The sequence below is a fragment of the Bos javanicus genome, chromosome 11 (genome assembly GCF_032452875.1).
Source record: "Bos javanicus breed banteng chromosome 11, ARS-OSU_banteng_1.0, whole genome shotgun sequence".
In the NCBI taxonomy this organism is placed as follows: Eukaryota; Metazoa; Chordata; class Mammalia; order Artiodactyla; family Bovidae; genus Bos; species Bos javanicus.
Window position 1 is genome coordinate 608,915 of NC_083878.1, and position 13,485 is coordinate 622,399.

At 44.7% G+C, this 13,485-nt stretch overlaps 1 protein-coding gene across 2 annotated transcripts in view; it reads right to left on the reverse strand.

The window, feature by feature from the left end:
* MERTK (MER proto-oncogene, tyrosine kinase) overlaps positions 1–13,485 on the reverse strand; it is a 137,146-nt gene that overhangs the window by 34,282 nt on the left and 89,379 nt on the right. Inside the window, exons 7-9 of one of the 2 annotated variants that reach the window (XM_061431424.1) lie at positions 12,072–12,255; positions 8,143–8,294; positions 2,176–2,329 (exon numbers count right to left, since the gene is read on the reverse strand). In XM_061431424.1, the coding sequence (XP_061287408.1) occupies positions 2,176–2,329; positions 8,143–8,294; positions 12,072–12,255 (490 nt within the window). The remainder of the gene's footprint in view (positions 1–2,175; positions 2,330–8,142; positions 8,295–12,071; positions 12,256–13,485) is intronic. The other variant, XM_061431425.1, reaches the window with a different exon arrangement.

Here is a 13,485-nt window from a genome sequence, read left to right on the forward strand (position 1 = left end):
GCTAATCCTAAACTCCTAATTTGTCCCTCCCCCACCCCCTTTCCCCTTTGGTAACCGTATGTTTTCTACGTCTGTGTTTAGCTCTGATTTTTAACCTGTGCCTTTAGAATCAGAATCATCCCTGAATTTCTTCCAGGCAGACATACCCTGAGTCCCCATCATAAGTGACTCATGTTCCCTAGGGACAGAGCCAATGGTCTGTAGGAGCTGAAATGAGGGTTCAGTTTAGCACTACAAGGGAAAGCACGTTTGAGGGCCAATGGGACAGAGAGATGGGAACTCAGTGGTCTGCTCCCAAGTCTTGTCTGCTACAGATACAAAGGCCATATTTGGCAAGAGCTTTGTAAATGTACGAATCATATCCATGTAGATGTCCGTGGGGAGTCTATGAGAGCGGTTCACTACCAAGCAACTCAGGGCAGGTCAGAGTCAGAAGAAGGTGGCTTCCCTGCTCTATGTGAGCAGACACAGTATTTGGGCCACTTGGGGCACCATAGATCCACTCCAGTGTTCTTGCCTGGAGAATCCCAGGGACGGGGGAGCCTGGTGGGCTGCCGTCTATGGGGTCGCACAGAGTTGGACACAACTGAAGCGACTTAGCAGCAGCAGCAGCAGCAGCAGCAGGGGCACCATAGTGATAGTGTCGCCTTGCCAAAGGCCACTCCAACAATATGCAGAGGCCAACACGCAGGCCTGAGCATTTAGCTGGGTGAGCCAGCAGCATCTAAAGATGCTTCTATAGGAAATGCTTCACGTTCTGTCATGAATGCATCATGTTCTTCACCCAGTTAGGAAGCACGTTACCCAAGGCTTGAGTGACTCATCACAGGGCAAGCTAGACTGCTTAAAACAAACACCAGCAAGCAAACAGTGCTAATTATAAAGAGCTGAGGATTAGCCACCCTGATTAATCCAAAATTCAGCCCTGTATACATCATTTTAACTAAATTCAGCAGTCAGAAAGAGAAAAACAAATATGGTATATTAACTCATAAAAATGGCATGTAGAAAAACGGTACAGATGAGCCTGTTTGCAGGGCAGGAATAGGAGAGGAAGGTGTAGAGAAGGAACATGTGGACACAGAGAGGCCGGGCTGAACGGGGAGAGCAACGCTACACGCGTGCACTGCCATGTGTAAAACAGCGGGAAGCTGCTGCACAGCCCACCGAGCTCAGGTCAGCGCTCCGTGATGACCTAGAGCAGGGGGATAGAGCGGTGGGAGGGCGGCTCAGGAGGGAGGGGTATATGTGTATATATGGCTGATTCACTTTGCTGTACAGAGAAGCTAACACAGCATTGTGAAGCAATTATTCTCCATAATAAAATAAAAAATAAACTAAATTCAGTACTATATATAAAATAGATAACTAATAAGAACCTACACAGAGCACAGGGAACTCTCCTCAATACTCTGCAATAATCCATATGGGACAAGAATCTGAAAAGGAGTGAACAGAATCTAAAAAGACTTCCCAGGTGGCTCAGTGGTAAAGAGTCTGCCTGCCAATGCAGGAGACACAGGTTTGACCCCTGAGTCAGAAAGATTCCCTGGAGAAGGGAATGGCAACCCACTGCAGTATTCTTGCCTGGAGAAGTCTATGGACGGAGGAGACTGGCAGGCTATAGTCCATGGGGTCGCAAAGGGTCGGACACGACTGAATAACTAAGCATATACAGGCACATATACGTATATACATGTACACCTGATTCACTTTCTGTGCAGCAGAAACACAACACTGCAAATCAACTATACCACAGTAAAAACCACAACAGCTAAGTTTGGTAAGTCCAGCTGAACTCCGGGTTCTGAAAGGCTGAAACTTCCTAGGAAGTTATTACCCTGGAGAGTAACAGTGGGCGGACTCATGGGAACCAGCAGCTCTGTGAAGCGTTATTATCCTGTCAACTATCTTCATCACTGTAGAATTTCCTTTTGGTCTTTTTCATTCTGTTTTTTTTTTTTTTGAGGAGCCACTCAGCATGTGGGACCTTAGTTTCCCAACCAGGGATGGAACCCTGTGCCCTGCAGTGAAGCTCGGGGTCTTAACCACTGGACACCAGGGAAGCCCCATTTTTCATTCTTAAACAAGCTGCCCATCCCACCAGCTGCTCTCTGGCAACCCACGTGTCGCCTGGACTGATACTCCATCGGCCGATCTGGCACCAGCCCTCACCGTGTGCAGGGATGAAGATCTTCACCGGGTCACTGAAGGGCCCCACGCCCCCTTTGGTGACGGCAGCAATCCTCACGGTGCACGTGGCATTGTGCACTTGAACAGAAAGCTGAGCAAGGCTGCTGTTCTGGCCAACTTCTTCCGAGAGCTCTTTCTGGGGGGCAGACAGGAAAGGAAAGGAAGTGAAATAGTGAGGCGCCAGGGGCCTTGTCCTCCCGAGAGAAGTTCTTCTAAGGAAAGCGGTCCCACCCACATCCCAGGGGCAGCGGCTGTGTTTCCACCACGTCCCTTCCTCACTCAGGTCACGCTAAGGGAGGCAAAAGGTAGGCAGGGCTGCAGGATGGGCTGGCAGCATCCTCAGGCCTTGGGAATCTTGGCTTACTAGAGCCGTGCAGGAATGGTACTTGGAGGGCTCAGGGAAACCTCTGGAAGAATAGGAGCACATGGCAGATGCACTTGAAGGCAAGAGCAAGACTGTCTTCTGGGTGGTCCAGTGGCTACAATTCCACATTGTAGGGTGCTCTGGTTCTATCCCATTCAGGGTTTCTATCCCCGAATGGGTTAGAACTAGATTCCACATATTGCAACTAAGACCCGGAACAGTCAAATTTAAAAAAAAAAGAAAGAGGAGCTCTGTGACAACCTACAGGGTTGGGATGGGGTGGGAGGTGGGAGGGAGGCTCAGAAGGGAGGGGACATATGTATACCTATGGCTGATTCATGTTGATGTATGGCAGAAATCAACACAATATTGTAAACCAATTATCCTCCAGTTAAAAATAAATTTTTAAAAGTGCAATGAAAAGTTACATTGAGTTAGGACATTACGCCATTGCATCATTGTATGACTTCATTACTGTATGTGATGAAAAATTAATGCTCCATTATCCCAATGGCTGCTTTGCTCTCTTTTCTGAAATTGTGGGAATACAATAGATAAAGGTTTAACTTTTTTGAGAAAATTATAAAGCACGTGAAGAAAAAAAAAAAAAACAATCTACTCGAGACCCCCAACCTCAACCCCCACAAAGCACTGCCCAGGAGCTGCACTGAACCTTGACATCAATCACCTGCCATTTTCCTTGAACCAGCATGGGTGGGCTCCTGTTCCTTCCGATTCTAAGAGGTGTGACTAAAACCGACATTTAGGAGGGCACTGACACTTTCTCTTCCACAGAAAATGTGCTCCATTAAAAAAAATTTGGCCTTACTTATGTATCTTGTTTTAAAGCCACTGGTGTGCTACTTGAGCCATTAAACACAGGGGAGGGAATGGGGAGAAGATGTTTTAAAAAAAAAAACAAAACAGAATTAAGTGCTTATAGAGTGCTTTCTCGGAGAAGGCAATGGCACCCCACTCCACTACTCTTGCCTGGAAAATCCCATGGACTGAGGAGCCTGGTAGGCTGCACTCCACGGGGTCACTAAGAGTCAGACACGACTGAGCAACTTCACTTTCACTTTTCACTTTCATGCATTGGAGAAGGAAATGGCAACCCACTCCAGTGTTCTTATCTGGAGAATCCCAGGGACAGGGGAGCCTGGTGGGCTGCCGTCTATGGGGTCGCACAGAGTCGGACACGACTGAAGTGACTTAGCAGCAGCAGCAGCAGCAGAGTGCTTTCTCCTTTGCTTCAAAACCTCAACTATCATGATGTTCTCTGGCACAGGAAATAAATTTTGTGTGAGTCTCTGTCTATGGTTCGAGCAATTCTGAGTCAAAGGTTGTTGTTCAGTCACTAAGTCGTGTCTGACTCTTTGTGTCCAAGTCAAAGGTAAACAGATTTATTTCCTGTAGAACACTGGAGAGCTTGCCAGTGTATACTGTGGGTCTTGAAGAAGGACTTATAATATGCAATATTTTTATAAACTTGTCCTCTCACTGAATTCTCACAGGTCTAACAGACACTTCATGGGAATGGGAATGGGACAAGAAATACTAGTCCACGTTCATCAAAAGACAGCCAAGTGTGTGTGTGTATATATATATAAAAGATATAGAAAATGTCCATATAATAAATATCAGGAGTTTCTTAGTGTGAAAGTGATACAACAGTGATAAGATAATGAAGGTACAAACTTCAAAAACTTTGGTGGGTTATTACAGTTTTCAGCAAACTGTAAACCCACCCAAAGACTACTTCAAGATAGTTCTGAAATTGTATACCGAAAAAAGAAAAAAATCTTCATTAGAGTAGTAAGCTGGAATATCTTCCGAAATAGGCAATTTCATCACCTTGCATAAAGAAAATGCAGCTTTAGTAACAGTTTTTTTTTCTCTTTTTAAAACTTTTTACTTTATATTGGAGTATAGATGATCGACAATGTTGTGGCCTCTGCAGGTGGACAGCAAAGGGGCTCAGCCATGCATACACATGCGTCAGTTCTCCCCCAAACTCCCCTCCCGTCTAGGCTGCCACGTAACACTGAGCAGAGTTCCCTGTGCTGCACAGTCAGACCTTGCGGGTTATCCATTTTAAATACAGCAGAGTGTACATGTCCACCCCCTTTTTCTTGTTTTTATTTTTTGGTGGTGCCCTGCGATATGTTGGATCTTAGATCCTCAAACAGGGATCAACCCAGTGCCCCCTGCAGGGGAAGGGCAGAGTCTTAACCACTGGACCACCAGGGAAGTCCCAATAACAATTTTCTTAAAATGAAAACGAAAGGACAATTTTCAGGGGAAGCTGTGTCGAACTCTTGCTCTTTGGAAATGAAGGCAGATTAGGGAACCTAGGTGATGGACACAGAGTTCATTTCAAGCTTCAGTTCAGACGGAGGTTCTAGGCTCCTCTGAGGGAGAGCTTCCCTTCAGTGTTCTTCTTTGTCTCCAGAAGCTGGTGGCTCAGACGGTAAAGAATCCCTTCTCCAATGCAGGAGACCCAGGTTCCATCCCTGGGTCAGGAAGACCCCCTGGAGGAGGACACGGCAACCCACTCCAGTATTCTTCCTTGGGAAATCCCAAGCATAGAGGAGCCTGGTGGGAGTCCATGGGGTCACAAAGAGTCGGACATGACTGAGCAAAGCACGCACGTTCTCGGCCGGAGAGCTGGGAGCTTAGCTGCCTCAGAGAATGTTACCCGAAGTAAAGTGAGCCAGTAAGTCTTGTTGTCTCGAGACTGTCGTCATGCACAGAGTACAGAATGAGTACATTGCAAATGACCCTCCCGCTCGGAAAATCCAGCATCTCCCAGGAGGCAATGCAGAAAGGTCACAGTCCTAACTGTGCCGTATTGTTCTCTCGCAGAGGGGACCATTCTGAACGGCACTGTGCCACTGTATTAGGATCTCTGGTGGCATCATTCAGAAGGCTTTCATCACTCGCCCTTTAGCACCCATCAGTGCCAGGGTCCCCTCTAAAGAAATGTCTTTGACTCACACCAGGGGAGAAAAACACAGGGTGACCTACAGCTCTTTTTTTTAATTTGCTTTCTCTTCCTCCTTGGGCTCTTCTGGTGGCTTAGAAGGTAAAGAATCTGCCTGAAATGTAGGAGCCACAGGAGATTCGAGTTTGATCCCTGGGTTGGGAAGATCTCCTGGAGACGGAAATGGCAACCGACTCTAGTTTTCTTGCCTGGAGAATTCCATGGACAGAGGGGTCTGGTGGGCTACAGTCCATGGGACTGAAAAGAGGTGGACACAACTGAGTGACTAACACTTGTCCTCTGTATTTATTTGGAATTTTAACTCCCGTCACTAGGCCTTTAACTAGGACTTGCAGTACTTTTTCTCTCTGTAGTTTATCTATGTATTTACTTTTGGCTGCCCTGGGTCTTTGCTGCTGTGCAGGCTTCTCTCTAGTTGTGGAGAGCAGGGGCTACTCCCTAGTTGCGATGCACAGATATGCCATTTTGGTGGCATCTCTTGTGGCTGAGCACAGGCTCTAGGGCTCGAGGGCTTCTGTAGTTGCGACACACGAGCTCAGTAATTGCAGTTCCCAGGCCCCAGAGTACAGGCTGCATAGTTGTGGCACACTTACTTAGTTGCTCCAAGGAATGTGGCATCTTCTCAGACCAGGAACCACATCTCCTGAATTGGCAGGTGAATTCTCTACCACTGAGCTGCCAGGGAAACCCAGCCTGCAGCCCTTGAAAGAAACGGGTTTGTTTCTTCATCACTCAAGTGTCTGCTGAGAATCACTATCGTTGGTCAATCAGAGAAAGTTCCTACTGAATCAGAACTCAATCATCGGCCCTTCATGTGTCTCTATTAAGAATGTAGCATCATAAAAAAGAGTTTTCCTCTAAGAGAGGTACCTGACTCCCCTGACTCAGTCAGTGAGGAACTGTGATCGATAGGCACCTTGCACCAATGCTTTGAAACAAAAAACCAGGAAACAAGGACTGCTTCTCTCATAGCTGCAACTCTTAAGCAGGGTTTTGACTGGTACAAATAGCATCATGTTATCATTTACTACCAGGCAGAAGAAGCCATGGATTTCTAAGCCTTCTTCCTTTTCTATCACTGACTGCTTCCAACAGCCTGCTTTACTGAGAGGTAAACTGAGTCAGGGAAAAATAAAGAATAAATCCCAATTGTTCTTCTGAAAGACAGCAGTTTGGGTTGAAGCTGGATGACCTGAGGTTGAAAATGACTGACACAAAGCTTGGACATTATTGGTCGGTGCACCTGTTCATTCCACCCCTCTCTCATGCCAAGACGTTGTATTAACTTTCACGTGATGCTCTGTACAAATGCCATGGGGGTGCTGAAGTCTGACCTATCACCAGGGTTATTAGACGGATCAGGAATGTGACAATATAAAAGAACCATGCTCTCCATGGCGGTGGTAAAGACAAGACGGTCTTTAGGATGAAGCCAGCGCCTCTGCTCTTCTACAGTAGTCTGTTTCATGACAAGTCAGTGACACTTCAACCCTCTTCCTGTCCCAACAGGGAGGAGGTCCCATCTAGGAGCTGCCCACCCAACTACTGTTGGCTGCCCCTCCCCCATTTCTGTCTTGGATCAGATGGTCCCACCATAGCTGTTCCCCCGCACCTTTAGGCCTCACAGCCATCAAAACCAGATGTACCCCGGGCTTGACTGGAGCCACGTCTAACACAGCTGTGCTATACAGTATGGTCTACAGGGCTTCGCCATGCAACCTGCTTGCTTGTACCACCTTCCCCTTTGGAGCCCAGTTACTCTCTGCCATCCACCATGAGGCTGGGATTCTTCCCTGACAATAGTTTTCAGAAAAGCATCATCTGGAATTTTCAAGAGGCTATAAATTGTAGCCTTCCCGTCTCCAGGGGATCTTCCCAAGCCAAGGATCAAACCCAGGTCTCCCACATGTCAGGCAGATTCTTTACCAGCTGAGCCTCCAGGGAAGCTGAAGAATCCTGGAGTGGGCATTGCAGGCAGATTCTTCACCAGCTGAGCTACCAGGGAAGCCCAATATAAATTGTAGGACTGCTAAGCCCTGCAACTCCTCTGAGTAATTCACTATTTTCCTCAGGGAGCCTAAATTTTGTGAAGGCAACAATTAGATGATAACTGAGGATGAGCCCTATTTGCATTGACTGAGGAAATAAATGAATGGATGAAGAGTCAGAGAGGAAAGCTCCAAACGGAATTTAACTTTTTAGGCACTTCTAATTTTTCCCCAATGGCTCAGTGAGTAAAGAATCTGCCTGCAACGCAGGAGACGTAGGAGACTTGGGTTCGATCTCTATGGGTTGGGAAGATCCCCTGGAGGAGGAAGTGGCAACCCACTTCAGTATTCTTGCCAGGAAAATCCCATAAACAGAGGGGCCTGGTGGGCTATGGTCCATAGTGTCACAAAGAGTCGGACACGACTGAGTAACTAAGCAAGCCAGCAATTTTTAACATTGTTTATCTCCCACTGGAAGGTGCCTTGCCTAACCCAGGAATATCAGGTCTTTTCACTACAAAAAAAAGTTCCTAAAGCAGGATACATCAACAAAAGCACGGAGACAAGAGCACCCTGTTACAGTTCAGACTTACGGATGTCTCTGCGTTCTGCCACACGTGAGAGATGTGATAGCCCACCAGATCCCCGTCCTGCCGCTTAATGGGAGGCTTGATCCACCGAACGGCCACCTTGTTGCTGGACTTATTCAGAAACATGGTGACGTTCAGAGGTGCTACTGACGGGGCTACAAAAGGAAAAGGGGAGAAGGTTGAGGAGCTACGAAGGAATGCACGTAGAACAAAAAACATTCAACGAATCCAAAAGAAGAAAGTGGACCAAGTTACAGACAGAACCAATAGAAAATGTGATAGATGTAAATCTATCCATGGGCTTCTTTGGTGGCTCAGTGATTTAAAAACACACACACACACACACAAAACCCTACCTGCCAACGCAGGAGATGGAAAAGGCAATGGTAACCCCTTCTAGTATTCTTGCCTGGGAAATCCCATGGAAAGAGAAGCTGGGCAGGCTACAGTCCATGGGGTCACAAAAGAGTCAGACACGACTTAGTGACTAAGCAACACATCTATCCATATGAATGATACCATTGCATTTCACTGGGCTAACTATCCCAATTCAAAGGCAAAAATTGTGAAGTACAGTACTCCTGATATGAAACACACATCAAATATAAAGATACAAATTAGTTAAAATAAGTGTGAATAAATGATATACCATGTAATCAAAAGAGAGCTAAAATGGCTATATTAACATCAGATAAAATAGATTTCACAGATAATACTATTAATACCAAAAATAAAGAAAATAATTTCATAATGATAAAGTGGCCAATTTATTCAGAAAGCACAGTAATATTAAATATTTATGCCAAAAATAACAGAACTTCAGGGACTTCTCTGTTGGTCCAGTGGCTAAGACTCCATACTCTCAATGCTGGGGGCCTAGATTCAACCCCTGGTCAGGGAACTGGATCCCACATGCCACAACTAAAGATCCCACCTGCTGCAATGGAGACCCAGCACAGTCAAATAAATAAATAAGAAAATAGTTGACTCCCAAATTAAAAAAAAAAAAACAACAGCACTTTAAAATATCTGGACTGTTAGACCTGCAAATAGAAATAGATAAATTCACAATTATAACTGCAGGCTTTAATGCACTTGTTTACATAATTGATAGAAAAAGGAAGCAGAAAGTCATTAAGAATACAGTTTGAAAACCACTACCAACAAACCTGACCAAGTTGACATTTATAGAACACTCCATCTATGACAAACCTAGACAGCATATTAAAAAGCAAAGATATCATTTTGCTGACAAAGGTCCATATGGTCAAAGCTATGCTTTTTCCAGTATTCATGTTCAGATGTGAGAGTTGGACCATAAGGAAGCCTGAGTACTGAAGAATTGATATTTTCAAACTGTGGTGCTGGAGAAGACTCTTGAGCGTCCCTTGGACTGCAAGGAGATCAAACCAGTCAACCCTAAAGGAAATCAACCCTGAAAATTCACTCGGAATGACTGATGCTGAAGCTGAAGCTCCAATATTTTGGCCACCTAATGCAAAGAACTGACTTATTGGAAAAGACCCTGAAGCTGGGAGGGATTGGGGGCAGGAGGAGAAGGGGACGACAGAGGATGAGATGGCTGGATGGCATCACTGATTCAACGGACATGAGTTTGAGGAAACTCCGGGAGATGGTGATGGACAGGGAGGCCTGGAGTGCTGCAGTCCATGGGGTCACAAAGAGCTGGATATGACTGAGCAGCCGAACAACAACAGCAAAAACCATCGATTCAGAGCAGGATGCACATTCTCTTCAGGTGCACACTGAACATGTATCAGGGCACATACACCATGTTCTGGACCATGAGTCTTGATAAAGACTGAAGGATTCAAGCAACACAAGTTATGTTCTTTGACCTCAGTAGAATGAAATTAGAAGTCATTCATACCAAGATCTCTGGAAAACCCCTTAAATATTTTGGAAATTACATTAGACACCTAAATAACTACCGGCTCAAAGAAGAAATCAAAACAGAAACCAGAAAGTGTTAATATTTTGAGCTGAGTAAAAATGAAACAGCAGATAAAAATCATTCTCAAAGGTTTTTCTTCCTCATTTAAGATATTTTACAACCTCGGCACTAGTTTCATTTGTGCAAGGATTAAGCCCTAACAATTTGTGATCTAGACCTTTCCCACAGTCTGTATTAAAATTAGAGCACTGATGAGGTAAGGCGGGAGTTCAGGGCAGGAAAGAGACTCTAAGCAATCCAGAACTCTAAACTGAGAAATAACAGAAACTGTACAATTGACATCTAACATAATATAATATTCACTTCAATGTTCACAGAAAATATGTAAGATTTAGGAAATCAAAAGCAGTACACGGAAATTTTACAGATGCGAATAAGATTTGCTATGAGAAAATATATAGAACCAACAGTACCTACTTTATATGGTTGCTACGAGGAGCTAATGAAATAATGCACATAAAGTACCTACGATGGTCACTGACACACAGTAGGTGCTTCTTGAACGTTAGCTACCTTCTTATTTCTTAGTTTCTTGACTTTGATGCTATGAGTAATAACTTTTACATATGCTTCATGCTAAGACACTTCAGTCAAGTCTGACTCTTTGTGACCCAATGGACCACAGTCTGCCAGGATCCTCTGTCCATGGGATTGTCCAGAAAAGAATACTGGAGTGGGTTGCCATTTCCTTCTCCAGGGGATCTTCCCAACCGAGGGATTGAAGGGCATCTCTTACATCTCCTGCATTGGCAGGCAGGTTATCCCTAGTGCCACCTGGGAAGCAGTCATATTTTAATTAATGTATGCTATAAAGAGTGTGCTACTATTAATATCTTTCTATATAAAAGAAAACATCACCTATATATAGTAAGTATAAGGTTTGTCACTAAACCCTTTTCAAATACTGTAAGTCCCCTACACAAAAATGAGTTCTTTTTCCAAGAGGGCATTTATAAATCCAATTTATAAATGGATTACAAACTTTGTTTGTAAGTCCAACAAAGTTAGCCTAGGTACCCAACTAACACAATTGACTATATAGTACTGTACTGAAATAGGTTTAAAATTGAAGCAAAGTTACACAGCTCAAAATAGCCTGGAGTTAAAACTCCCCTTGGGGTCCTCCCTACCGTTCTATGCAAAACAAAGACCTCTCTCACCTTTAGAAAAAAATGGACATTAAGGTTGATTACGCCCAGCTCCCAGCCGGTCCCAGCCTCTGGCCGATCTCCAGAATTCCTTGCCCCAACCGTTTAAGAGATAACTACTCCGAACAACCTTGGAGAACAGGCCCCCTTAAGACATTAGCTTTCCACATACCTGCCTATACATACTTACTCTTTTCTTGGGTTAGTGCAGCAGCTCACTAATCTGACTGCTGCCCCTTCTCGCCTCATTGAAGGTGATCTGTTCCTGTAAAGTGCCAGTCTCATTCTTTTTCCAAACCTCACCTTCTCTAACTCCCTTACCCCACAATTCTTTTCATACAAATAATACATAAAAAAGCAAACCAAAAATAAAACATTTTTCGTGTTTTAAAAAGTACAGTAGTACAGTACAGCAGCTGGCACACAGGGGTGGACATCCCGTGAACCGGCAAGAAGAGTTACTGCCTGGAGGAGGGAGAGGAGGCGGGAGATGGCAGAGCTGAAGGACTGTCGGCAACAGGAGACGGAAGGCCAGCTGCCTGACACTGATGGCACAGGTTCCGCTTCCTTGCTGCAACCACATGCGAGTCTGCATCTTTGAAAGCTCGAAACTTAAAGGTTTGTATGTGTGGAGCTTACTATATGGAAGGAAACACCTTTCCCATTTTCATTGGTCATCTCCATAAAATTCTCTTCCAAAGACAAAGGCCACACAAACAAAAGTTAAAGTCTGAACCAGCCCATCAGGAAGGATTTATTTCATCACATGCCATCCGGCACAATATTCATTTCTGAACCCCAGGAATTACCTCCTTCGGTTGTGCTGGCCAGAATCCAAGGGCTTATTGCAGACCAGCCGACTTCATTCATGCAGGACACACTGATGCTGTAATTCGCCAGAGCCTGCAGCTGCTCGATTTGATACACATGTGCTGAACCCGAGGTGTTAAAAATCCTGACTGAGCCATGACTCAGCGGCTCAACTTCCTTGACCTAAATGAAAAGTAAAAATGTGGACCAGGCGTGAGTAAGGTAGTAGGAATGTTAGGCTTGGGGCATCCACGAATCCAACGTGCATGGCCCTTCCTCTGCACCGAGCGGAAGTACCTGTTTCCTTTTGGGTCACACCCTAAATTTCCCACCACTGTGTTACTCATGCTACTTACTTGAGCAACAACTGGGAACCTGATAAAAAACGCCTGAAATAAGTGTTCTCACTGTGGCTGGTAACAGAGCAAATAAATCATCATCTTTGAAACAGTGTCAGACTTTATTTTTTGGGCTCCAAAATCACTGCAGATGGTGACTGCAGCCATGAAATTAAAAGACGCTTACTCCTTGGAAGGAAAGTTATAACCAACCTAATAGCATATTAAAAAGCAGAGATATTACTTTGCCAACAGAGGTCCGTCTAGTCAAGGCTATGTTTTTTCCAACAGTCACGTATGGATGTGAGAGTTGGACTGTGAAGAAAGCTGAGCGCTGAAGAATTGATGCTTTTGAACTGTGGTGTTGGAGAAGACTCTTGAGAGTCCCTTGGACTGCAAGGAGATTCAACCAGTCCATCCTAAAGGAGATCAGTCTTGAGTGTTCATTGGAAGGACTGATGCTAAAGCTGAAACTCTAGTACTTTGGCCACCTGATGCGAAGAGTTGACTCATTGGAAAAGACCCTGATGCTGGGAGGGATTGGGAGCAGGAGGAGAAGGGGACGACAGAGGATGAGATGGCTGGATGGCATCACCAACTCGATGCACATGAGTTTGGGTGAACTCTGGGAGTTGGTGATGGACAGGGAGGCCTGCGATTCATGGGGTCGGGAAGAGTCGGACACGACTGAGCGACTGAACTGAACTGAACATTATAATTTACATTTAACCGAAAAGAAAAGTAGCTTTTCCTCTCTCAGAATCACTTTAATTCTTGATCCCTTTTTTCCCCAGTTGTTTCACATAATATACAAAAATGACCTGAAATATATAGAATCTGACCCTTTAAAGAGAACATTTCCCAAATCCTACTTTAGAAGATGAGACACTTGATTAAAAAAAAAAAAAAATCTGTATTTCATTGTGTAACCTGAGGAATTCTGCTATTGTCTTGAGGTTAATTTGAGCATGCCCTTTATTCTTACCTCCCAATTCCCACTCCAACATAAACTCAACTCCAAAAGCACACACAGACAATGCAGATTTTATGGCATTTTTTTAGTGGAGAGATATAG